The 26,469-nt window shown below is 36.7% G+C and overlaps 2 protein-coding genes and 1 pseudogene across 4 annotated transcripts; 1 reads left to right on the forward strand and 2 right to left on the reverse strand.

Annotated features, from left to right (window-relative positions):
* The first annotated feature begins 5,392 nt into the window (after positions 1-5,392).
* LOC137712934 (uncharacterized) lies at positions 5,393-11,546 on the forward strand. The gene is made up of 11 exons (XM_068452141.2): positions 5,393-5,868; positions 6,369-6,456; positions 7,465-7,556; positions 7,670-7,788; positions 8,661-8,776; positions 8,849-8,976; positions 9,072-9,158; positions 9,863-9,923; positions 10,043-10,083; positions 10,179-10,299; positions 11,127-11,546. Exons 1-11 carry the CDS (start codon positions 5,420-5,422, stop codon positions 11,184-11,186), a joined length of 1,362 nt encoding a protein of 453 aa, XP_068308242.2. The 5' UTR covers positions 5,393-5,419; the 3' UTR covers positions 11,187-11,546.
* A 404-nt stretch (positions 11,547-11,950) lies between these two features.
* LOC137712167 (U4/U6 small nuclear ribonucleoprotein PRP4-like protein) lies at positions 11,951-16,805 on the reverse strand (annotated as a pseudogene). Its single transcript, XR_015955658.1, has 6 exons — positions 16,775-16,805; positions 15,221-15,995; positions 14,420-14,873; positions 14,129-14,325; positions 13,921-14,014; positions 11,951-12,192 (listed from the first exon to the last, which is right to left on the reverse strand). The product of XR_015955658.1 is annotated as a U4/U6 small nuclear ribonucleoprotein PRP4-like protein (transcript).
* Positions 16,806-16,858: 53 nt separating this feature from the next.
* On the reverse strand, positions 16,859-20,590 carry LOC137712166 (uncharacterized). Of its 2 annotated transcripts, XM_088684807.1 has the most exons (3): positions 20,330-20,590; positions 19,970-20,111; positions 16,859-18,112 (listed from the first exon to the last, which is right to left on the reverse strand). In XM_088684807.1, the coding sequence occupies exons 2-3, from the start codon at positions 20,055-20,057 to the stop codon at positions 17,259-17,261; spliced, it is 942 nt and encodes a 313-aa protein (XP_088540933.1). In that variant the 5' UTR covers positions 20,058-20,111; positions 20,330-20,590; the 3' UTR covers positions 16,859-17,258. The 2 variants fall into 2 exon arrangements, with proteins under 2 accessions (XP_088540933.1, XP_088540932.1); XM_088684806.1 differs by lacking the exon at positions 20,330-20,590 and having other exon boundaries at positions 19,970-20,277.
* Between the last annotated feature and the right edge of the window lie 5,879 nt (positions 20,591-26,469).

Raw genomic sequence — 26,469 nt, forward strand, 5'->3', positions numbered from 1 at the left:
CATCGGTGTCTGCCAAAAGATCTTCGATGCCTAGGTCATTAACGTTAAAGACAAAAATACCCTCATGTGGGTTTGGGGTACATTCTTAACAAATTAGCCAAATAAGAATATCAAGATCATTGGGCCTTGTGTGGCAACTACATTCAAAACCTAGTACATTAGACCTTGCGTATAATCCTAAGGGCAAGTGGGCAAGTGGGGCAAGACAACTATAAATAATCCCGGCTAGGTCTCAACTCATTATTGGAGTTTTCCCCTAATAATCAATTTCGTAATATAGGATATTAAGTAACAACTTCATATTAATTAAGAAATAAATGGGCAAGATTTATTCATTCATGAGTTTGGCTTTATATTATAGAGATAATCTACTATGAATGTGTCCATATAAATGAGATTTGGGTAGGGAGACTTGTATTCCATAGTCACTTAATCTTTAAATAAAGTTCCTAGCCATTTGGAAAGTCAACTGGACATTGACTATCTAGAAAGCCCGGTGTAAATCGCATTAAGATTAGCATGGTCTCATGCTACGTGTGTTAGACACGTGGTGAATATACATGTACTTGTCTATTGAACAAGTTCACTAAACACTGACGTCCAAGAAGCTTAAACGTATGAATGCTTACCACATGTCAAACGTTACAAAGCTTTTAGTTGTAGTATGCAAATAGTTCTTAAACCTGAGGCATCATAAGTATCTTATATTAGTAGATATGAACTTTGATTTTACTCGCAGGGCCCAATAATGTGATATTCAGGTTTATATGTATGAATATGAAGATACATGAATGCGCAATAAGGAATCTATTACGTTCTGGTAATGTTCAATAGAAGAAGATATCCCTCGAAGCCACTTGAAGATCCATCTCAAAAGTCTTCGGTCGAAGTACTTGTTGATAAGCTATGATTGTCAAAATTGCTTCAACATGAGATGCATCATGTCGATCATAGATTACTACATGTGATTTGACATAAATCCATATCTCATACATCTTAATTGGGATATGAATGATAGAAGAATCGAATTGCATTGTAACTACAATCAAGGTTCGATAAAGTATCATGACTTGTTTGCGTTGTTGGAAATGTGCCTTAAAGCCGTTCATATGATGATACTTTAAGGACATTTCACATGTTAAACTAAACTAGTTTAATATATGGGCAAATATTATTGTTTAAAGTTGTCTCATATAAATGTAATACGCTTAAATAATAAGTCCTACGAATATGTAATTTGGAGAATTTGATCTGAAGAAGTTAAACTCATGAGACCATTATCTCTCGTACACATTTCTTAAACGTCCCATATCATCGGATTGCCAATTGAGCATTGATGATCCGGTACTTGCTATGTCTTCTTTCTATGAGAGTGACTAGTCTCGAGGAATTAGTGTGATTGACATCAAGACAAATATGTAGGTGCTCATTAGAGAATGAGTCCATTGAACGTGATCATATAGGAGTTCTCATACTTATGTCACATGAGAACTCATAATTGGGATAAGGCAAAGTAGTCATTTGACTTGATGCATCATAGTTGTCTTGTGGTTCGGTCCTTGATCTTAGACTGTATTAAAGGCACTCCATCAGGGTATCCATGACATATTTATGGTTAAGTCACTTAACCATAGAGGCATGTCACGCCCCAGACCTAGGGTCGGTGGAAAAATTAACCCCATACTCGGCACGCGAGTACAAATAAAAATAAAACGAAAAACTAAACTTCTCTTGTAAAAGTAACTTCAATATCTTTACAAGGTGTACAAAAATAAATAAAATCCCTTAAATCTCTCTTCTAATACAACCTCAGTTTGTCTCTCCTTAGTTAATTTTGTACCGAACCTGCAAGGTCTAAAATGTATAGAGTAAGCGAAGCCACAGCTTAATAGGGACTTAAGTCTTACCAAAGAAAATTATCAAGGCTAAACCAAGTGTCATGCAATACGTAATCAATTACATCATGTCAAAAAAATATCAACAACATAAATTATATTTCATGAATGCAGCCTAACTTCAAATAACCAACTTGTTAATCTATATAATTAAACATGCGGACTTGCACGTCCCACAACATGCATTTTACTACTGCAGCGGTGATCTGAATGCTCTATTACACAAACTAACCCCGTAACTTAATCATCCCAATTTTTCCATTTTGTTGGTCATCTTGTTCTCCTCTCAGTTGCCAGAGTCCCCACTACTTCATACCATTCCTATAATTTCACGTTTGCCACCCTTGTTGGTATCTACTAGAGTCAAACTCAGCCACACAAAAATATGTTTTCATTTCCATATCCTAATATCAAATATTCCAATAAAATCCATCCGCTCCAATATGAATGATATATGCACATAATCAACATTATCACAATAAGCACATTATTGAAAATAACAATAATCAAGGTTCTAAAAAACATTACGCGCTAGTCGGGCGGCGGGCTAGCGCCTAGTGCCTAGGCGGTCTAGGCGGATTTAGGTAAATTTATTGTATATCTTGTAAATAAGTGCATATTGACACTTACAAAAAATTATACTTGTATGAAATCCATGAATAAGATAACAAAAGAATGATAAAATGCAAAAAGAGTATCTAACAAGTCCAAAATTTAAAAACATGTTAAGCATATATGCCGTATAACCATAGTGAGGAGTATTGTAGGATGACACATGTACAACAAGTTCACAATTTAAAACAACAAAAAATGGAAAATAGGAGGAAAATAAGGAAATTTAGTAATGTAAGATACTTATCTTTAGCATCCTGGAATTTAAGTTGATACACAACACACCTATTCTATAAAATTAACAAAATTTCAAGGTATAATTAGAACTTAGATTTTAAACAAATTTCAAAAAAAAAAAAAAAAAAAAACTACCCAGCCATCTAGAGCCACCCCGATTTTTGTAGCCGTTTTGCACAAAATCACCTCGGTTCCAAGGCGCTGGCTAGGGTGTTTTTTAGAACAGTGACAATAATACATCAGTGTTCCAATACAAAACTGTTATATCAGTTATAAGCATAATAAGTCTAACATATATTTCACAAAGCTTAAACAAGACAAATATCCCATGGTGATAAGTTTCCAAGAAACCCATACCTTGATTCCAAAGCCAAAACAAAGATCCACGTCATTACCGCAATAGCTAGGCTCCACGTACTTGAGCAAGCTCCTTGATCACTTCTAACACCAAGTCTTCCACTCTCTCTTATTTTCCAACCTCTCTCTATGCACACGTGTGTATGCAAACTGCGTGAACCCCAGAGCATGCACTATATGTGAGCTCGTGAAGGGAAACAAATGGAGCTTAACTCTTATTTATAGGGACATAAAAGGTGGCATAACTAGTGTTTTATGGCAGCTAAGATGAGATAAGAATGCATTTGATGAATGATATGTTGACAAATGTCTTCCAGGTGCCATTGTGCATGAGATAAATAACTTGGCTTTAACAAGTGGCTTGTAAACAATGGTGGAAGGTGGAAGGTGGAGGTGTCAACTTAGTTATGGAAGAAGGAACTAATAACGTGACAGGTGATTAGGTGATAATGCTTATGGTTAAGTTGGAGTGTCATGATATTAGGAAATGGCAGCAACAAAGGTCTCTTCTAATAATGATCATGCAAAAGTACTTTCATAATAAATGCATTAACATATCCAACTAGACGTAATATAAATACTACTATACAACAAAGCATAAGCTAATATGTAGATAATATTAAAATACAGGTTCTCACAAAGCAGGTGAATGCGCAACAAGGAATCTTTAATCTTCAAACCGTTGAGGGGGAATACTTTATGATATGATTGAATCTATGGCTAGAGTATGAATGGAATTTAAAAAGTCGTTCCAAATTACATTCAATGTAACCCTATAAGTAAGAGAATTACATTGAATAGTAAACATGAATAAACTATCAAACCAAACTATGTGGTCAAGAGTATTGTATTACTTCTCACGTTTCTCCTTAGTCTATGGGTTTTTCACCTACTTTGGGTTTTACCATAGCAAGGTTTGTGAGTTCTACTACCAATGCATGCTTTCGTTAATTTGAGACTCGCATTTGCCCGTTGTGTCGATGACTTCATAAGCTGATCTACTTCATCCATTGAAGATCTGATTCGATGTTTTGTTTGAGTATTTACACACTCAAGGATGAGTATTGTAGTCCTATTAGATTAATAATGTAATCATGTAAATCCTATCATATCTTAGGATATCTTTGTGGGATTCTATAATATCTCTTAGATTAGATATTAAAGACTGTTATTAGCACTCCAAAAATCTCATTCTACACTCCTCGTAAGTGTATTTTTCTTTTTAATTATAGAAAGTTTGGAGTGCAAAGTAAGATTTTTAGAGTGCTAATAACAATTTTCTGATATTATCCTATAAGAGTTGTAATCCTATTGGGGTAAGGATCCTATAAGAGTTGTAATCCTATTGGGGGTAAGGAATTTACCTTCCCTACATAAATAAAAGCACAATGGGGTGAGATAACTCACACCTCATAATCACACATCTCTTTCTTGACGATGCACCCTTTCTCTCTCTGTTCTTTATATTGTTTAGTTAAATAGGCCTAAAATAGTACATTAATTATTATGAATTTTTATTTATTTTGAACTACTAAAACCAATGTTCACGAGGGTTCAGAGGGTTAAAAATCCAAACGACGATGCACTATCGTTGAAATGTAGAGAATACAATCGCAAGTATTTGCATATTTTTTTTACATTTTTCACACTTGTCAATTAAATATTGTAAATATTTTATTGTATTCTAGTATTTTGTAAGAAGAATCAAATTACCTTAAAAAAATTCATAATAAGCGGCCAAAGTTGACCACCCTTGATCGTTGATCGTTGTTGAGTGTTATTTTTTGAATAAATGATATTATCTACATTAATAAGGTGGGAGGGTGAACTAAGCCTTACAATGAGCTAGTAATAATGTGGTTCAAATTTGTCTTTGGCGAGAATCAAACCTAAGACCTCTTAGTCTCACTTACAAGTGAAGAAGAATATCACTAGACCATAGTACTAAGTGACAAAAAGAATGAAGAAAGTTGAGGTTCCACCGTAAAGTCAATTGACAATATAAGAAGTAATCCTATGACTATTGTAGTAAAGTTTTTCTAGCAATTAAAAGTTACTAAAATAAACTTTTTCTTAATGAGTGGAAATTACCCTTTGGACTTGATTAGTTAACATGTTAACTCGAAAGCCGTTGTTCTCGTACCGTTTCGTGTTAGGTTAACGAACCCAAACCATGTGGCTTAAAATTACATTTAACCCAAAATAAAACATCATCAAAATGATGACGTGGATGAGAATGGAAGGAGTCTAGTAACAATGATGAGTTGGCAGCGCACTACTGGTGCAATGACGGGGTGAAGAAACGTAACTGGACAGTCATGAGTCATTATTTTGCCGGGTCTAAACGCAGACTTTCAATAAAAGACTGCAAAGAAATTACTCAGATCATCGGGGGGAGAGAGAGAACCATGGCAGCTCGAAAGCGAGCTTCAACAGAGTCGTTGGCACAACCCAAACCAAACGAGACCGCCGCACGGACCAAACCCCAGGAACCCACATTAGCAGAGCCGCCGATTGCACCACCAAAGTCAGGCCTAATTCTGAAGCTCGTGCTCTTCTTCTCAGTCCCATACTTTTACCTCCTCTTCTACCACTACAAGATCGAACAAGAGCTTCGCAAATCGATTCTCATCAATGCGGGTCTCAGCCTTGCCGGGTTCTTCGTCACCGTTAAGATGATCCCCGTCGCTTCCAGATATGTTCTCCGGCGCAACCTCTTTGGCTACGATATTAACAAGAAGGGTACCCCTCAGGGTACTGTCAAAGTGTGAGTATTTTTTCCATTTTTTTTGCTATATTATTCATTTGTTGAAATTATGAAGTGGGTAATCGAAATTATGAGGTGGGTATGTACTAGAATTAGTTTTTAGTTGAATTCATGAATTGGGTATACGTTTGTTACCTTAAGCATTTCGCCAGGGCAGTGAATCCGGCATGTTGCATTCTAAATATCCATCTCAAATGTTTTGTGTTTTCGAATCTTTGGAGCTCATTGCTTAGACTGTTGGTTATGAAGGCTTTAATTAAATATGAAAGTCCAAATATTTGACAATTGAGTGCACAGTGATTGCCATCATAGTTTTGTATTTGGTTTTTCCCTTTTGATTCGCGATTAATTGACATAAGGTTGGTTCCGGAAATATGAATTGTGTATTGGAGAAGATCCTTTTTTACTTTCCAAATACATTGTCATGTATATTGATCTGATGCCTCATACTCTGGACGTATTTTAATTTTGATAATTATGGTTCCATTTGTATTTTCCAGGCCTGAGTCACTGGGTATTGTTGTTGGAATTGTCTTCTTGGTCTTGGGAATCTTGTTTCAGTATTTTAACTTCACTGCAGATTCAAATGTAAGGTGCTATCTTTCATTGAACTCAGGAACATACATTTCATTTCAGCTTATTACTTCTGCCATTGCCTGTAGCTCGAAGATGAAACTTATAGATCTTGGTGACATGAGACGTTTTATTTTTGTTTGTTCTGTATCTTTGTCTACTTGTTTAATGTAGTTATTTGCATAATTAAGGTTGTGAGTGAAGGAACTATTGCTTCTTAGGAACCCAATGGGCAGGGAGAGAAATATGAGTGCATACTAAGACCATCGTCATTCTATATGCTTGCCGGAATAGGCCTCCTTTGGTAAATGGTGGTGTTATGGTGCAATCGAAGTAGGCTTAGTATTGTAGAGATAGTCATTAGTTTGGTGATGTAAAAGTGTTCTAGAGGGAATGTCACTGGTGGCTCAACTAGAGGCCTAGGAAGAATTTATAAATATGGCAGTTCTGGTAGATAGCATCTCAGAATAATTAACGTTAAGAGTTTTTCTTAGTTATCTGATTTTTTATTTTTTTTTAATTAGAAAGAAGAGTAAAAGAGAAAGAAAAAGGATATTAATGTGACAAATTTGGAAAGTTAGCTTTGATTAAACCCTAAATACATGGGGTTTTAAATTTGGTCCTTAGCCATTGCCTTATGGCCTGAGGAAGAGCTGGAGCAAAATGACTCAGAACAGCTGACAACCCCATCTGAACACCATACAAGTGCTGAAACTTCCTCTAGCCTCTGGGTTGTTGCCGCAACCACATAGTAAGGCAATGGGTTGGAGTGGAAAATCTTTGAAATCCAGAAGCTTGTGAGGCTTAAGCCTCTAACTCTTTCAGACAAAGGCACAACAAAGCATACAATTCACCAAAAAGCAATACACCTTTAGGAGGCAGCTTTTGAAACACTGGGAGAGAGAGGTCTTTATTTTGTGACATCAGCTTTGAAGGCTTCTTGTATTTTACTTTGTGTTTGCAAATTGTGACTGTATGTTTTGGTGATGGACGACTAAATTGTTAAATATGTGAATCATGCAGTGGCTTGTCGAATACAATGCAGCATTAGCATCCATATGCTTTATGGTATTGCTTGGATTTGTAGATGATGTTCTTGATGTACCTTGGAGGGTGTGAGTATCCGGTCACTATTCTAGATTTTATACCACTTAATGCATTTTATACAGCTCTCCAGATTAATGCTATATTTTATTCCTGTGTGCTTTCTTGTAATTGTGAAGAACAGGAAATTAGTTCTGCCATCCATTGCAGCTCTACCACTGCTGATGGCCTATGCTGGACATACAACTATTGTCATACCTAAGCCTCTTGTTCCGTATACTGGGCTTGAGGTTTTGGACCTAGGTATTCTCGCAATATAGTTACTAACTCCAATACAGTTACTATTGTTATACACACCACCCCCGCCGCCCCCCCGCTCCCCCCTCCCCCCTCCCTTGGTTACACACCCCCACTAGGATGCTAGATTTGGTTCTTTAATTTTCCCTCATGTAAATGTAGTGAGATGCCATCAGTTTTGCAAAATGTAAATGATATAATTTGTTCAAAGTGTTTATATTGCTGGGGGAAATGGAAAAGACATCCTTTATTTATGTGGTATATCTCTAAATATTGAGCATGTAAAAGTGTGCCCTAGAAGGTAACCACGTACTTAGCAATTGTGAATTCCAAGGAATCACACCAATTATTAGCATTTGCACTTATGGATGACAAGGAACAGAGTTCATGTCATTGGTCCAAGTGATACTCATCACATGCCCTTAGTACATTTTGTAATTTTAATTTCTCTGCTTATATAGCCAACTCGTCTTGAAAATGATTTACTATATAAAAGACTTGGCGTTTTTCTATTTATCTAATCTGACTCTATATAATTCTTTTTTAAAATGTAATGGAAGTGATGTAGTTTATTTTATCTTAACAATCATAATTATCATTCACTGGCATGAATATTGACTATAAATTAGCATCAAACCGAGTCACTAGGATGCAACTGGCAAACAGAGGCATAGGGAAACTTTCATATTTCTGTTTTGTGTTTGAAATTTGTATATCACAATACAAATTTGAGAAAACAATAGACAAAATTATCATAGAACAAGGTAGCAATTGAAATTATCCATTTATATGCAGTCATATCCAAAAAATTTACCACACTCGTATATTAACAAATGGATTCTTATCCTTTCATAAATATGTTCCTCGTTGATGTGAAGGATGGATTTATAAACTATACATGGGACTTTTGGCGGTTTTCTGCACAAACTCCATAAATATTCATGCTGGCTTGAATGGTCTTGAAGTTGGGCAGACGGTTGTTATTGCAGCTGCTGTAAGTATACAGACTTATGAAACAGTTGCAGTTCAACTCTATTTTGAAAATGACACATGTGACTGATCGCAGGTTTTAATACATAATATCATGCAAATCGGGGCATCTGCAGATTCGGAGTATAAGATGGCACATGCATTCTCTATATATCTTATCCAACCCTTATTAGCCACCTCTTTGGGATTGCTCTCTTACAACTGGTGACACTGCTTGTTGAATTTATTTACTGAGTTGCCTATGCTTATGGCTTTCTTCTTGCATCAGACATTAACATTTTCCTTTATCTTTAATATAGGTATCCTTCTTCAGCTTTTGTTGGAGATACTTACACATATTTTGCAGGGATGACGATGGCTGTAGCTGGGATTTTAGGCCATTTTAGGTTTGTTCTCCATTATCTTTAAATTTCACAATTGAATTATTAATACAAATGATATGTGGACCTTAATTTGCATAATTTTATTGTGGCTTGCCTTACCATGGGAAGTCCTTAATTTTCTAACTGGAACTCACAATCATACATCACTAAAAGAACTAGGGTAAATTCCTTTTTTTTTTTTTACTTCAAATCTGTGTCATAGCTGGAAGGTCAAAATTCAGCTCTCTTGTTTCAATTAATAATTCTCTAATTTTTATTTTTATTTTTATGCAAATATGGTTGTTTCTGCTTTTGCTTAACCTTTAAAATCTCATATCAGACAGGTCATTTTTCCTCTGATGTTTACTCGTAACAGTAAGCTGTTTTTTGACTGAGAAATACAGTAAGATGTTTTTTGACGAAAAAAACAGTAAGATGTTTAAGAACTAAACCTTAAGCTGTACTACTTAGATGCATTTATCAGAAAAAAATGTGGATCTTACCATGACCACCTTTTAGCTAAACAGAAAAAGTATTAAGTACTAGCATTGAATGAGGGGTCAAATTATAATTCTCATGAGCTGACCTCACAGAGTGTAGTACAAATTAACAATATACACCTTATGCAACGAGGCTGTTTCTTTCCTCATACGTACTTTTTGTCCACTACTATCTAGCATACTCATACAGTCGCTGATGGTAAACTCTTCTTTCTAATTTTGTTTCAGCGAAACACTCCTGATTTTCTTTGCACCTCAAGTATTGAACTTTCTCTTGTCAGTGCCCCAGGTTTGGCCCAACTCTCTCTCTCTCTCTCTCTCACACACACACACACACACACACAGAGTCACACGTGTCATCTGAAATTCATGACATGTAAAGCATCTTATACTGTTTCGTTTTTTCAGCTTGCTGGAATTGTTCCATGTCCTCGGCATCGTCTGCCTAGGTAAGTTTGTATAAATTTTAACAGACGGTTTAGAAATCGCTGGAAGCATCTTATGGGAATGATTGTTAAATATCTCACGTGTCTTTTTACTTCAGGTTTGATCCTGAAACTGGACTGCTGACTGGGACAAAGGATGGGACGGTTGTAAACCTTTTTCTAAGACGATTTGGCAGGATGACAGAGAAGTCACTTTGCGTCTCTCTTCTAGTTTTCCAGGTGATTATTCATGTTACTTTTGCCTATAATTGCATTTTTAGGCAAATAAAGGAAAGATCCAGCTGAACTACTTTTAATCCTTCCAGTGCATATGAGTGTTTCCCATTTTTGGGAACAAAGTGATTCTGTTGGCATGAATCATGATTATGTCGTGTCAGTGCGTCCCCTTACAAGTTGATCCAGCTGAACTACCCGTATAAGTTTACAACATACCCAACTAAACATTGTAATATACCGTGAATATGTTTCTCAGATTTATTTGGAGAATCAGTTACTAAGAAGCCCACACAGTGGCTTAAGTCTTGGTAGATTGCTTTAAACAAAATGCATTCATCTCTTCAAAACGGGGTTTTGGTCGCTTTTGGCTCCAGGTGGAACCTTATGGACAGTTAGCCTGGTGTCAGAAGATAATGCATATTCTTTGTAGTATTGTTGTGCTATTCAACATTTGCAACCCACGATCTCTGTTCTGTAGCTCGGATGCATTCCAGAAACCTGTTAAGATATTCTTTGTGTTTGACGATCCAAACCGTGACTGTTTGGAGGTTCTTTGGGTTAGAGTTCAGTTTTAATCTGTTCTCTGGGCTTCAGTTTCCCAGAGTTTGGAGGAATTTCATTCGAGCGAAAGGTGGCTACTTTCTAGTTGGTCTTAGGTCCTTTACGAGCTCCGTTGAGTTGGTTGTTTTCTCCATGCTTTTGTCGTGTTTTGTTGGCTGGGGTGGTCTTGATCACCAATTTTGTTTCTTCTCTTTGGGTTCACATGCATACTTGCTTTTTAACAGCGTTATTTGTAAGTTTCTCATTTGTTGAACGCCTTCATGCAACAGGCTATGGCATGCTGCTTCTGTTTCCTGCTGAGGTATTTTCTTGCTGGCTGGTACAAATGAGGTGGAAAAGATGAAAGTAACTTCGGGCTAATCTTATAAACACGCGCATTTGATTACCGGGGGTGGAAGCATGTTGTACCGTATCATGTCCTGCAGGCGGGTTGATGGCAGGGATGCTAGAGAGAACATCTTTTGATTAAAATACAAATGACTAGTTTGAAGTTTTGACATCCTTAAGATGGTTGATTCCAACTTATATTTGTTTATAGTATCTTAAACAAAGACGAGGAATGTTAAATTTAGACATACAAAATTTGTATTTTTGGCACTTGAAGTTCAGGATGAGAAAATCAAACTTTACTCGAAGTTTATTCGTAAAAAGATTATCGGTGATGCGGGTCGCATGCACTGTTGTCTGCAGCTTGTAGTGATTGTTTGAACGAAAGGAAAGCTTTACATCCATGTCCAAAACTAGCCTAGCGCCGATAAAAATTTCACGAAAAACACAGGAAACCATAAGACACACCAATGTTTTATGAGTTCAGCTAAAACAGAAGGAATTAATCTGTAAGCCTGTAATAGGGAGACATCAAGGAAACAATAGGCATACCGAACAATCAAGCCTTCAACGTTACATAACAATCGCGTAATCGAAGGCAATGTATAAGATCAGGGAGGATTTTGACTCGAACAAAACCCTCTTTCAAATGGGTTCCTGCACAATTAAAAATAAAGTTGAACACCAATATCTGCCAGTTAGCCAGGGTTCTGTCTGAAGACAGTACAAGAAGCATTGTACAGAAGTTTTAGCTTGGAACTCTCACTATAATCCATGTATCCCCAAGTAACCCGCCAACCCTTTATCTTTCGAAAGTCTATCTAGAACTGAGCAGGTCCTAATTCACATCCATTGCCTGATCTTTGTAATTTGTACTGGAATCCACATCCATTGCCTGATCCTTCTAACTTGTACTGTAATCCACATCCATTGCCTGATCCTTCTCATTGCTACTGCTGGACCACAGTTTCATAGTTCGGTCAAGTGAAGCAATTTGATGCCCGTCTGCTATCAACAACATTAGTTCGGAAATTAATCCAGAAACTAGCTTTCCAGCACAACAATTAGATAACTAGTCAACCCAAAACGTACCCGAGTGGGTTAAAAAGGTACTCTTATTTAAGAAATTATTAAAAAGCAGAAGCAGGTCAATAAGAGCTTTTAGAAACTAGTTAATTCCAAACAAAACCCAAGAAGGTAAGAAAATCAAGAAGGAAAAAAAAAAAAGAAAAAAAAACAGAACTGTAGGTGCAGTTACAGGGTCTACGAGACAGAATTCAAATGGCTAAGTGGCACAGAGATATTCATATATCATAACGAACTACAGTGTTTAAGTATTTCCAAAAACAGTGTCACAGAGAGAAATAAAAATAGAGAACGGGAAGATAAAAGGGGTAAGGGGTTAAGTGGAGGAGCATTTGCAGGTTAATAAGTTGTCTTGAGCTGCAACAGACAAAAGTTTGTTTGCTTTCATAAGCTAGGATCACAAGGCAGTGCACATGTTCATATCCTAAACCCGTTAAATAAAAAATGTAATTTCAGACTCTGTAGATCAAACAGCGCCACTAGCTCAAGATACGATTGTTCTCAGGGCCCCTTAGAAACCCTTGAAAGCATTACACTTTAGAGAAAAACACTTCAAGCTCAATACTTGTGGTAAAAATACCCGGGCTGACTTTGTAGCGGGTGAAGGGCACCAAAAGAATTTCACAACTAAGAATCAATTAAAGTATGAATAGTGGATAGATGAGGGTTATTTCTCCAAATGAGCTTTTGAAGTGTTTTTGTGTAAATCTTGTAGTTGTCTGTGTGTGTGAGTCTTCTAATTTATTATTGTTCGAAATTTTTCTAATCTATATGACCATTGCCTCATTAGTTACAACATCATGCAATTAAAAACATTCTTTGAGAACAAATCATTCCGAACAATTATTTTAAATAAATATGATTACTTGTGAAGCTCTGACTAGAAATCCCACGTATGACCCCAGAAAAACAATGCAAAATATGATGCAATACCTCCTAAGGTAACAGCTTTAATGAGCAGCTGGTAGGGTTGCACTAACAATTGTTGAGGTTTTGGAGTTTCGAGTACTGACTTAAAAATATCCGGGTGAGACTTTACTGTTTGAAATTCTAAACTAAGTGCAAACTGACCACAGCAAACCTTCAAGGACTCAACATAATTAACTACAACTTATCACTTTATTTTGACAGGGGTCTCTACAGTTAGTCCATAAAAATGAGCTAACTTGGTGATATCAAAACACGATGACAAGGTTGGATTGCAGTTGTACACAGATGAACGTCTGAACTAACTATATAAGGGAGGAATAAGTATGATCTAGTCCTTGGGCCTAGGAAGCCTTTGGGATACCCTTGACTAAGTCAAAAAAAAGAAAAGTATGATCTAGTATAGTGCAAAGTTGGGGAGGGGTAAAAAATGTAAGAGTGCCTCTATGAAACATATGCATACAGCACATATTGAAAGGTGTACATGATAACACATATCAAAAGGTGAGATATGTTCACAGCTCTGCCTGCCCCACTTCGTTCCACCCATCAATTTCTTATTACACAAAAATCCACTCATTCTAATTACGGATTAGTAGACTTATGCCATGATACAGTCATACACCCAAAAAATCCATCCATACTTTTTATGAATAAAGTCCATGCATACCTTAGGTTGGTGAAACAAGAAATAATAATGAAAAAAATTTGCATAACTTGGACGAGGAAACTTAACTCCTGAAATATCCAAAGATGGAACTTTTTCTTCATGTCCAGAAAGCATTTTGACAGGCTTAAAATCCTGGGCCGACCATATCTGGCAAAGATGAAATATTTCATAGTCAAGACATGAAACCAACAAAATAGTGATAACAATTAATAACTACAACTCGTATCAATTCAGAAATCCAGGTTCTCAAAAAAGGTATACCTTTGCTGTCAAATCATATGAAGCAGTTACAAGGAAATATGCCTCTTGAGGCTCAAACTTGACCTGTGATATGAGATTGGAATGTGCTGGAATGGTGTATATGGATTTCTTTTTCGTAAATCCCGTATCCTGCAAGTATTGTCTTCGCCCCCAGTGGCTAAATAATAGCCATTTGCTGAGAAACTGAGTGCAAGAACCTGAAAGATAGCCAAATACATGAATGAATCATGAACAATAAAAAACTATAACTAATAGCCCTTAGATAACACTAGAGAAAAATTAGTGTCTCACTATCTTGACATGGCCTTCCAAGGCAAGAATACTTCTACCATTACGGAGGTCCCAAACATGAGTCAGTGCATCCAGTCCAGAGGATCCCACCAATGATCCATCAGGATGGAAGTCTATCCCATAGACACTCCTACTGTGACCCTCTTGAAGAAGCAACTCTTCACCAGTTTCTACATCCCATAACCTCCATGTCTGGTCAAAGCTAGTTGTACCCAAGTACTTTCCTGATGGATGGAAGGCAATTCGTGCCAGATGGTCCAAATGGCCCTTATATGTCACCAGCTGAGTTCCTTCGGTGTTCCACAACCTTGCTGTCCGGTCAGCAGAGGCAGTTGCTAAGAGGTTATGGACAGGAGAAAACTGAACATCAGTCAGCCGCTCCATGTGTCCCTTGAAAGTGGCAACCTTCTTTGTATCAGGCATGCTTCACAACTTGGCAACTCCACTTATAGCACTGACAAAAGCAAAACAACAAGAAAAATCAATTCAACCTCTTGTACATGCAATAGTAGTCTCTCAAAATCAACCTCTTGTACATGCAATAGTAGTCTCGCAAAATCTATCACCCTAATAAAACAAACAAATCATGGCCACCCTCCTATGAGAACCGAGTTAGCAATGGCATTTTGATACAAAAAGGATGACACTTTCTTCACTGGTACTGACAAGTTTATCTCTCAACCCAAGATGGCTATAGTCATCGAAAATCAAATAGCAGGAAATAAACCACGAACTGTTTAACTTAGCAATCAATTAAATTTGCAATTTAGACATAAAAGAGAGGCAAGGAGATACATACACCAAGTGGCAAGCAGTTGGCTATCGTGTGAGAAAGAACAACCTGAAAGTGGCCTATCATCCCCAATCTCACTGCAATCAAGTTCCAAGCTTTTTGCCTGCTCCAAAACCAAGTCCAACTCTGCATCCATATCCTCATCTGGGTCATCCTTCTTCCTTCGAGCCCGTTCGAGCCGCAAGGCTGCCCTCCTAATGGAGTACTTGGCAATGTCAATCCTAGCATTCAACAAAGCTTTGGACCCTTCAGTGTAAAAAGGGTACTGAACAATTTGATCATCACCATCCTCCAATGCAGCAGAAGAAGCCGCAACCTCCTCCTCCTCATGAACTTTCAACAACCTCTCCAACTCCCCTTGGGAATCAAGCCTCGCCATGATCATCCTCAACCTGTCTCGCCTTTCCATCTCTCTCTCCCCAAAGAGAGTAATGGGTTCGCCGAGCCGCCGAAGCCGAGCCCTCACGGCCATGTCGTTGGTGGGAACAGCAAGAGCAGAAGCATGGCGCTTCATTAGTAGCTCCTGCAATGCTTTCTCCTGCCGCTCTCTCACCACCCTGCTCTCTACCGATGTGTCGTACTCCCCACCCGAGACGACGCCGGTGGGTCGTGGAGGCTGCTCCGAGTCGGAATCATCCGAGTAGATTGTGCTCGTCCTCGCTTCCCCATTTTGTGGTGGCGGTCTGAGTACAGGAGCGCGGAGTGGAGCAAGTGGGGGTGCTGCAACAGATGCGTCCACGACAGTTGATAGAGATTTCTCCTCCTCCGTAGTAATCTGAATACCTCACAAGGAATTACTTTCTCTTTCTCGTTTTTTCTCAGTGAGACGTATAAACGAACATTTGGTGTACAATATGACAAAGAGAACTCCCGTTGTCTGCCTTTTTCTTCTATAAAAATAAAAATAATAATCTCTTCTCTGTATATAAAGCCATGGTCTACATTAATTTTAGTCATTTGACACTTAATACTCCTATATTCACTCGTACGTAAAAAACGTTCGATTCTCGTCAAAAGTAAATTTGAAACATATTATTGATAATCTCATTTCTTCCCTTATCTCTTTTTAAAATAGATAATATCGTCTGTTAAAAAAAATTATTCTTAATTATTTCTGCTTTACTAATATAATTTTGGCTGGGGAGTTTTGATAATATCGAGTGTTATTCCTACTTTGACAATTCGCAACAGCAGCACGAACTGAGGGCAAAATAGTAAAACGAATACGGAAAAGAAGTTGGGGGAAAAAAAAAGCCTTCTCCGTCTCCATCAGTCAATTTTCCCAAACAAAAGTCTCCCTTTGTTTTTGTGCATGTGTTAATTTTCCTTTTTCTTCTTTTTTTTTCCTGCAGAATCTTGAGATGATCAAGGGCGCAGACATCACCAAAAGGGCTCATCCGCCTCCATCAATCAACCAAACAATTTTGACCGTACCAAATTTATTTTCCCAGCATGTGGTACACTCGTCCAATAATATTATGACACATATAAACACATGCAGCATGATATTATTAGATTGGAAATCCATAGTGGACCACACGGCATGACAATATTGGTCTCACGAGGATAGTGAACCCGATCCACATAAGTCATTATTCCGCTCTGTGAACAGTGAACACTAACCAACAAAAGAAATCAAGAAAATATAAGCCAAAAACAGACTGCCTCTGCACTCTGATATTCTGATTTCATTTTACACTCGCAGTGACAATCAACAAACATATATCGCCTTCGATATACAGGCACTCTCCCAACCAGTTTTCAGGGGCTGGGCTGGCCTGCCACAATATCTCAGGCGACCTTTTTATTACATGTATACATTGCACAAATGCTACACATACAAACTGAATTAATAAAATTGGTACGACCTCGCCGATTTCACTTCACATTTATACTACCCCACTGTTATATACTCTGCCCTAAACAGCCAAAGACGACGAAAAACATAAACTACAATACACATCACTTACCCGAGACACATGCAAAACTGGTTTCCCCACCCATTCGAGTCTCGAGATTTGGTTTACACTTCTGAGTTTTACCGCCTCACGCCAGGTTCTCGTAACCAACATGAACTCTGGTGTTCCTTCTCCCACCGTTGCCCCACCCTTTGTTCCTCCACCCTCCGCGTTTATGGTGGTAGTCACCTTGATATCCAGAGGTGTTATGCTTTGAGTTGTACCAACTACCACCATCTTTCTTCCTGCCATTTCCATCTGAATTTCCCCATGAAGCTCCACCAGCTCTTCCGTTCCAACTGTCGTCCCATCCTCCTCCAGCTGCTTTGCTCTGAGTCTGGGCAGAATCAGGTCCCCACGGATTTTCTTTATTATCTGCATTCCATCCACAATCCCAGTTTGCAGGATTTTTTTTCTTTTTGAAGTCTTCCTCGGCATCACCCCATCCACAATCCCAGTTTGCAGGATTTTCTTTATTTTTGAAGTCCTCAGCATTGTCCCATCCACAGCCCCAGTTTGCAAGATGCTCTTTAGTTTTGAAGTCCTCTTCAGCATCGCCCCATCCAGTGCACGCAAATGACTGATCTAAAAGGAGAGGATTAACAAGAGTGACACCCTTATCTTGGTTCTCATCATCGTTGGGTTCAGGTTCCCTTTCCAAGTCCAAAATCAGTTCAGGATCAATGCTTGAATTCCAATCTATGTCATCAATATAAATGTCAGGATCTGGCAATGATATGTTACAAGGCACGCCGTTAATTGCTGCCCAAAAGCGGTATTTCTCATTGTTGAATGTCTCCAAATTAGCAGAATCATTCCATTGAATGATGCTTTCATAGAGATACATATACTTGTTTGTTTCTACGACCTTCCGCCATGGAACTGAGCCAACAATCAAACAGAATTGCTTTTCCCAGTAAGGCACACCTAATTGCCAACTATCTGCGAAGCAAACAGAAGAGAACTGTCAATTCAATCATCATGAACATACAAATATACTACATTTGGATAACAGTTAAAAAATCTAGACAAACAAGAACTTCCTGAAAGGGGAAAAAGATGCAATAAATCATCAGAGATGGAACAATGATGCAACTTAGAAGAAGATACAATGCCAGATCACCGAGATGGAAATATGATACAACCTTGAAAAGTGGTGCTACAAGTAGATTTAGAAAAAAAAAAAAAAAAAAAAAAAAAACCCAACACCAATAATGACAGGTTTCTGGTTGTTCCCGATTTTGATAGCAGTTTCACAATTTGTCGTTTTTCAATTTACAATATATCCATCTCACATTAACTTTAACAGCTAAACTAACCGAATCAGCAGAACCAATTTCCAACCCTAGTGTCGTTATTCTCATTAAAGCCGGGAATACCTCAAATTTAAAACTTTACTCTCAGGTGTTAACAGCGACACTAACCAAATTAGCAAGAACCACATTCCACACCCTAGTGTCGTTATTCTCATTAAAGCAGGGAATACCTCCAATTTAAAACTTTTACTCTCACATTGACCTTAACGGCTACACTAACCAAGTCAGCGAGAACCGCCTTCCACATCCTAGTGTCATTATTCTCATTAAAACCGCGAATACCTCCAATTTAAACCTTTCATGCTCACATTACCCTTGACTGAATCAGCAAGAACCACTTTCCAAACCCTAGTGTCATTATTCTCATTAAAGCCAGAAATACCTCCAATTCAAAACTTTCATGCTAACCTTAACAGCTAAACTAACCGAATCAGCACAAACCACTTCGCAAACCCTAGTGTCGCTACTCTCATTAAGGCCGGGAGTACCTCCAATTTAAAACTTTTGCAATTCAAATATAGAGGCTGCACTATCCCATGCACACATGCTAACTAAAACCAGTAACAAAACACAAACCTCACCAAAAACCCTAGCCCTTGGAATAAAATCTACTTAGAAAATTAACAACTAAACCATGACTCGAACACCTCTACATTTTCAGCATAAAACTTCTGCCATAAAAAGCCACAGCTTGCATCATTGTCAGAACAACATCTTACTCTAAACAAAACTAACCTCATAACAAAAATAAGCAGTACAAAAAAACGTTAAGAGCCTCAGCAGGAAGTGTCTTTGTTCTGAAACTGTTAACAAACTTACACATGCTTTAACTGAGTGAAAAAAGGTTAGCCTAACGTTTGAGAAGGGGGATTACCTAAATCACAATTGCTCCTCATGTTTAGATTGGAAAATAAAATTTTCATAGTACAAGTAATCCAGCAGAAATTTTTCTTTGGTAAACTTTACGCCGTTCCATAGATTTTAGAAGACATCCTGATTATGATCTGATTAAGACTTGTGAGTAATTTAAGGAGAAAACATATGGACACTGGTTTGGATAGTAAATCTGGGGAGAAACAGAGGAAAGACATTAGTTTCTCTTTGGTCCCACTTTATTTTCAATTTACAGAGAAACATTAGATTTCCTTGTTGTTTAATATTTAAAACCTCATTTTTTAAACCCAAACTTGGTTACAAACCTCACTTACAGATTATATCTCAATTACTTTCCTACTCAATTAAGATTTTCCCCATCAAAACCAGCAAATCATTACCTCATTCATCAATGGCTCAACAAAAAAGCACAAATATTATAAAGAACAGACAGAGCCAATGATATGGAAATCAAAAGAGAACCCAATTTCCTAAACCAAAAACCCACCTCAAAGATACAATCTTTCACAAGAATTACAGCCTACGGCTCATGCAACAGCTCAAAATTCCAAGAAAATTAAAAAAAAAAAATAGAAATTAGAAAACATGCCTTGGTGGTGCTGTGGCCTTCTGTTCTGCAGTTTAGTCCATGGATTGTGTGGAGGATGAGTGTCACCTTGTTTCCTTCTCCAACTCATTACTCAAAAACCACAGCAACCCAAGAATCCCAGAAATGAATACCACCACAGATTCTGTGAGTCCAATCAGAAAAACAAAACAATTAAAAAAATGATAAAACGAAGCAAAAATTACAAATTCTGAGGCTTTTCGATATGGAGGTCTGTGAATTTTTGGCCAGGCAGATCCGATGATAAGCAGAACAATCAAGAAAAAGGGTACATATATATATAAACACCCATACAATATATCTGTGTGTGTGTATATATATATTTAGTTATTTGCCAATTACCAAAAGAAAGAAACTCCGGAGGTTTAAGAAGTGTCGTTTCGACGCTTTTAGTTTTCTAAAAAAAGACCCTGGTTTTTGTGATTTGGTGTTTTTGATATTCTGCGGCCCTCGGTTTTGTATGAAATTACGAAATTGGATGTTTATATAGGGTGGGAGTTTTCCCTTTAGATGACGAAAGGAAAAGAGGTTCGGTGACTCGGTGGCGGTCGAAGAGGGTTTCGAAACCCCACGCGTACGTCCTGGTTTTCGATACTCAAACACGTTACCAGCTTTTTTGGATTCTTCTCTCTTCTTCCGTTACGAATATTATGTTCAGATTTTTATTTTTATTTTTTTCTTAAATGGAAGGGATAAATCCTTCCCTTAGTTAAGAAAAATGCATACATCGATTTGTCTACTCAATTTGTACAGAGTTGTCAATTTACTTATTGAATTTTAATTTTAATCCATTACTCACTTAATTTTTATAATTAGTCAATTTCTCTCTTGAATTTTAATTTTAACCGATTACCCCATGAATTTTTATAAATAACCAATTTTCTAACTGACGATAAATTTCAAAAAATTTCATTCATTTTGATCACGCAAACAACTCATAACAGCTGTGTGGACAAAACGAATGGAAAATTGGACGGATGAAAATTGGATGAAAAATTTAAAACCTAACGCCAGGGGGAATTGGCTATTTATAAAATTTTATGGGGTAATTGACTAAAGCCAAATTTCATGAGGGAAATTGGCTAATTATAAAAGTTTAGAGGAGTTCAAAGGAAAATTGACAACTTTATATAAGTACAGGGGGTAAGCTGACACATATCTCTAAAGAAAAATGCCATTTGAATTTTAGTATGAGTGCTACTAATCTCATCCCAATGTCTTATTTTTCCCGTCCACTTTGAAATGATAATTTTATTGACAAATTTATCCTAATATAATTATTAGGATAAAAAACCCAAAAATATCATAAATATTTTATCCTAATACAATCATGTTTTGTCACATAATTATTGGATATCTTGACAAAAAACCTAAAAATATCATAAATAATAAAAAGGAAATAAATATCATAAACCCCACGTCCACAAGCTTTCCTTGAAGCAAAGCCTCGAGACTCACAATAAAGTGAACGTTGTGGAAGATGTGATCAAGCTTCACATGAGGAGGGGCGTAGGGTGTTGGGGTGTGGTGGTGCCTTGGCTGAGGATTTGGGGGTGTCGGGGTAGTTAAAGTTCTGAAATATTTTAGGGAGGGGGTTGTGCTGGTGGTGATATTTGGAGTTCTTGGGTAATTATGCATTTCTTTTTAATTATAATAATTTTTCAAGGCAAGGAAATTTTGAAAAAGAAATATGGAAGGTTTACTTCGGAAATAATGGTGGGTGGGAAAAGAGTTTATTTATTTTTCAAATGTTTATGGTAGGTGTAAATATAAGGTGGGTGGGAAAATAAGATATTGGGGTGGGTATAACACCATTTTTTTAGTAATTATGGTTGGAAATGCTAGTTATCTACCAATTATGCTCTTTTACCTTCTTATTCTTGTTCTATGATTTGGTTTAGTGATACATCCGTTCATTTGATATGTAAAATTATTTATTTCAACAATATATTCACGTTAAGGGAGTCTGAGAAAAAGTTAGTTGTGAACTCCCAAAATTAGAACCTAAGATTTTTTTGACACAACACTAGTTTTTTTTTTATATTTATTTTATAACAATTGTGGTTGTTTAAATTATTATTTTATTTGACAGATTTTTCACAGAGATGTTCTTTAATACATAACACATGTATGGTTTTAATCAACTAAACACATTGCAGATTCTTTACATATTGGAAGTGCTATTCTATAAAACTCTTTTCTTGACTAGCACTTTTTGTTCGTTGCACTTTTCAGTAGCGCTTTCACAAGAAAGTAGTTTGTTGTTTGGCAGACAACTAACTAAGTATTTTTGCATTGTATGGAAGCACTTTGATATTTTTTTAGCAGAAGAAGAACTTTGATATTACATAGATTGTTTGGTTTTCCTCATAAATTTTTGCATGAGCATTTTTCGTAATAATTAGCATACAACTTGATTAAATTGTTGATGAAAATTGAATGCAAAATTAATGATTAAAATGTTTATAAAAAGTCAATAAAGAAATTAATGACCATTAAGAAAATGATACCTCCTTAATTGAAAATATATATAGTTGACAATTTGTTAACTAGGAACAAAATGACACATTATAGTTACACGACAATCAAATGTGAAATAAGTATTTGTTAATGCTTAAAACAAGGTTTAAGTGGTTCACCTGTAAGAATGAGCTATGTCCATTGGAGTAATCAAATATATATTTGATGTGAATTACAATAACTTTCAGTACAAAGTAATTTAACTCTATTCTCGTGGATTCGACTGTTTATAAAGAATGCTCGCATCCTTTATATAGGCTTTTAGTGAGCCCTAAAAGTCTTGAGTTTTTAAGTCTCTCACCGTCCACTAGTAAATTAGGTGTACCAAGACTTGGTCTGTAGGCTACTTCTTTATTGTCTGATCAACACGTGGAAAAGAAGTGACATATGCGCAAGGCAATTTGCTTGATTTCCCAGGCCGACAACTGACGAGCGTAGCGTTCGTGCTAGGGTGGTTGGAAAATACTTTTAGTCGAGCATTGAGTCTAACAACATTCATGTTCTTGCATAGAGTTTCTTTTATGTTGCTGGTCAACGCGTGGCTTAGAGTTGCCGTTTAAATAGATCTGTCCTTGGAGCTTTGTACTTGAAAGTTGTCAGGTTTGTTAACTTGCTTCTTAATCGAAAAAGTACTTTAAGTCTAATGCTTGTTCCTTTTTGTCGGTAGACAATCCAGGGATTTGATTGGTTGTTGATGACGGTCAACTTTTTGTCATTGAAGTAGTGCTTTATTTATCGAATCCCTTGGGTTGTCTTGTGACTTAATATCTTGATCTTTTATCACTTTGTGGGGTCATTCAAGGCCCATAAGGTCTAAACAGATATACATTATTTTAATGGGTCTAAAAGGACCATGTGTTAACACATTATTAACTAGTGATAGGAGCATATTTAGGTGACTTAGTTAGCTTGTTTTCTTACATTTATGTTGCTAGTTCATAGTTATTTTAGTATTTTGAGCTATTTTCGTGTGTTTGTGGGTCCATATGGCTAAAGTAGCAAGAAGGTGCATTTTAGAGCCTTTTGGAGCAAAATTGGGCTTGGAATGGATAGCATAAACTTGGAGCAAAAGGAATGGACGAAATTGAAGACTTAAAGATGTTAGGATTCCTAATGAAAGAAGGATTCCTAATCAAAGAAGGTTTCCTACTTAAAGTAGGAAAGTGAAGCCAAAGTTTCCTATTTTGGTTTGACCTTTCCTAATCCTAAATGTCCCTAAGTTCTAGCAACATTGAAGGTCTCTTATGCATTCTAGGACACAAACTAAACATTCCTTGCACCATTCTAGCCCTTGCTGCACTCACCTTACCCTTTCCCTTTCCTTGCCGTGCAAGGAAGTTCCCTTTTCCTTTCCTTTGGATGCTACCGCAAAACACATTCCCTTTTCCCCTTTTATTCTGACTTTAATTCTCCTTTTCCTTGTGGATTTGGGGTCTAATTCTTTCCTAAACCATTTAATAAAAGCTGAGATCCTTTCCCTCAATTATATAACCATTTGCCGCACCCATATACAATTCTATTCACTCATATACACAACCAGCCATCATTCACCCTTCTAGACATCAATCTGCAGCCTTCATCACCATCCATACACCACTCCGCACTCTTTCTTTCATCATACTTCTTACCATACATCTATCCTTGACCTTAATACCTTACAAACCACCCTTTCACATCCTAAAACCTTTGTGCCGCAGCATAGCAAGAAGAAGGAGAGAAGAAGAAGCCTTGGACGTTTTTGCATTCAAGTTGGATTGTTGGAACGTTTTTAGGTGTAATCTATCTTTTGTTTTCAATGTTTAATTGAAGTTTTCCTTGTTTTGCTGTGAACATGAGAGGCTAAACCCGTTTTAGCTAGGGGAGGCTTTGAAACCATGATTATATTTGTGATATGAATTGATTAATTCCAGTTGTGATTTCATAAATTGTGTATGCAATTTACTTAACCGTTTGATTGAGAACTTATTCTTGTATTTTGATTAAGGAGGCTTACTTAGTTTGCATGTTTGAATTTGATGCTAGAATATAAGGGAGTTTCACATAATCGTTACAAACTTATATTCACAAGTAGTAAAGGTTGTTTATCACAATCATGTTAAGTTAAATTCCTGGCATGAGTATCATGATGTCATAGTTACGAATGATTTGTCAATGCTTATGATTTTCATAAAACGTAATGATCTTTGATTGTATCTCTATTATGATGTCATGTAGGGAACTTTTGAAGAATGCTTTGGGTTGTCGAATGATGTCATCCAATCTAATAACTAAAGGAAAATCTGAGGGTTAATTAGTGATGTCACGGTTAATCTGGGGTGTTGAGGTTCATGGTTTATTGAGAAAGCAATTGGAAATCAATTTGTGTTCAAATGTATCATGTGTGGAAGAGAATCCTCTAGCTAGCTAATCATCCATAGTTTTTCCCCAAATTCATCCAAACTTTGTTTAAGTCTTTAAGTTACTTGTTTTACTTTAAATTTGTCCAAAAACCCAATCCCCTTTACTTTGTTGTGTCTAAATAGCTAGAATCTGTCCAATTTGTGTTTTTAAGTGTTTTGAGTCAAAACCAATTCTATCTTCGTCCGAATTAAGTCCTAGAGTCTAGTTGATTGTTTTGTGTTGTTTTGAGTCTTTTGAGTTTGTTTTGAGTCATATAAGTTTATTTAAGTGTTTTTAAGCCTAGCTTTGTATTCTTGAGTCAGTTTTTATTAGATTAGCAATCCCTCCTAATCCCCGACGTAGAACGATCCCTACTTACATCTTTACTACAATTGTCAATAAGAGGGTTTAATTTGAGTGCTATTATTTATCACATCAACTAGACATAAGAAGATTAGTAATTATTTCTCGTTCAACCTATATTTGTTGCCTATGCGTAGAATTTTCATCAACAATCTCTTCATCTGTATGGGTCATCCTCATGTATGAACGGAAGTAGCTCGCCATTATCATAAGGTTGGAACTCTTGATCTGTCATACAATGATTCTTAATAAAATTGTGTAAACTCATTGAAGCAACAACAATTTCTACTAGTTTTTCAAAAAGGAAGTTATGTATTCGACGAATCATTGTACATTTATTTTCTCAAACACTAAAAGTTCTTTCAACTGTTCATCTTAAGGAATGCCTCTCATTAAATAATTTTTTTTTTCCTTTTGCTTGACTTCCACATCGATGTTCAAGAAGATGATATCGTTCACCCATATAAGGTTTAATATATCCTTTCATATGTGGATATCCAGGATCAACTAAGTATACCTATATACATAATTTAAAAGACAAATATAAGGAGTTTTGTTTTCATAAGATAATAAATGAAGAAACACATTCATATAAGACTAAAGTTGATTAATAATAAAAAAAGGGTAAGGAAATTTCAATTCTGGTCTTCTCAAGGCCTCCATGAATATACATGAATCATGAGCCTATATAAATGTAAAGTGTATATTAAAATCACAAATAATCATAACATTTTGAAATGTGTTGCCCCTTTGAAATATATGGTAATTACATTTCTCTAGGCACGACAACTGGTATATGTGTTTCGTTAATTGGTCCTATGTAACCCTTGAAATAAGTCTAATATCGATTGCAGTGTTTTAAAAGGCGAGCCTAGGCGTCTTTGGAGGTGGGGCGGGAGTGATAACGCCTTTACCCAGTGAAAGTGGGTGAAAACTCGCCCAGGTGAGCCTAGGCAGTTGAGACGCACCTAAAGGCGGATGGCGAGCGTTCCCAGATCCATCAGCGACCCAAAATTGAAGTCAAATGACTTTGTCATCTGGGTAAATTAAAGTTGAAGATTGCCATCTCGGTTTATGGTTACAAGGTGTGCGGCATCTTCACAAGGAAGACGACTGCAAAGAAGAAGAAGAGAAATTTTTCTTTTTCTTTTTAAGACTTGTCCAAAAATGACATCGTTTTGGACAAGTCTATTTTTCTTTTATTTTTGAAACCCACAAGT

This window comes from Pyrus communis, chromosome 14, assembly GCF_041283825.1.
Source record: "Pyrus communis isolate YQ-2024b chromosome 14, ASM4128382v1, whole genome shotgun sequence".
Taxonomy (NCBI): domain Eukaryota; kingdom Viridiplantae; phylum Streptophyta; class Magnoliopsida; order Rosales; family Rosaceae; genus Pyrus; species Pyrus communis.

Excerpts from the sequence above, each read along its gene's own strand:
- LOC137712934 (XM_068452141.2), top strand. The coding sequence starts at position 5,420 with ATGAGTCATTATTTTGCCGGGTCTAAACGCAGACTTTCAATAAAAGAC. Across the intron at positions 7,789-8,660 it reads GCTTGAGGTTTTGGACCTAG|GATGGATTTATAAACTATAC; the intron begins GTATTCTCGCAA and ends GTTGATGTGAAG. Across the intron at positions 9,159-9,862 it reads GGGATTTTAGGCCATTTTAG|CGAAACACTCCTGATTTTCT; the intron begins GTTTGTTCTCCA and ends ATTTTGTTTCAG.
- LOC137712166 (XM_088684807.1), bottom strand. The coding sequence starts at position 20,057 with ATGAGTTGGAGAAGGAAACAAGGTGACACTCATCCTCCACACAATCCA. Across the intron at positions 18,113-19,969 it reads AAGGCCACAGCACCACCAAG|ATAGTTGGCAATTAGGTGTG; the intron begins GCATGTTTTCTA and ends TTTGCTTCGCAG.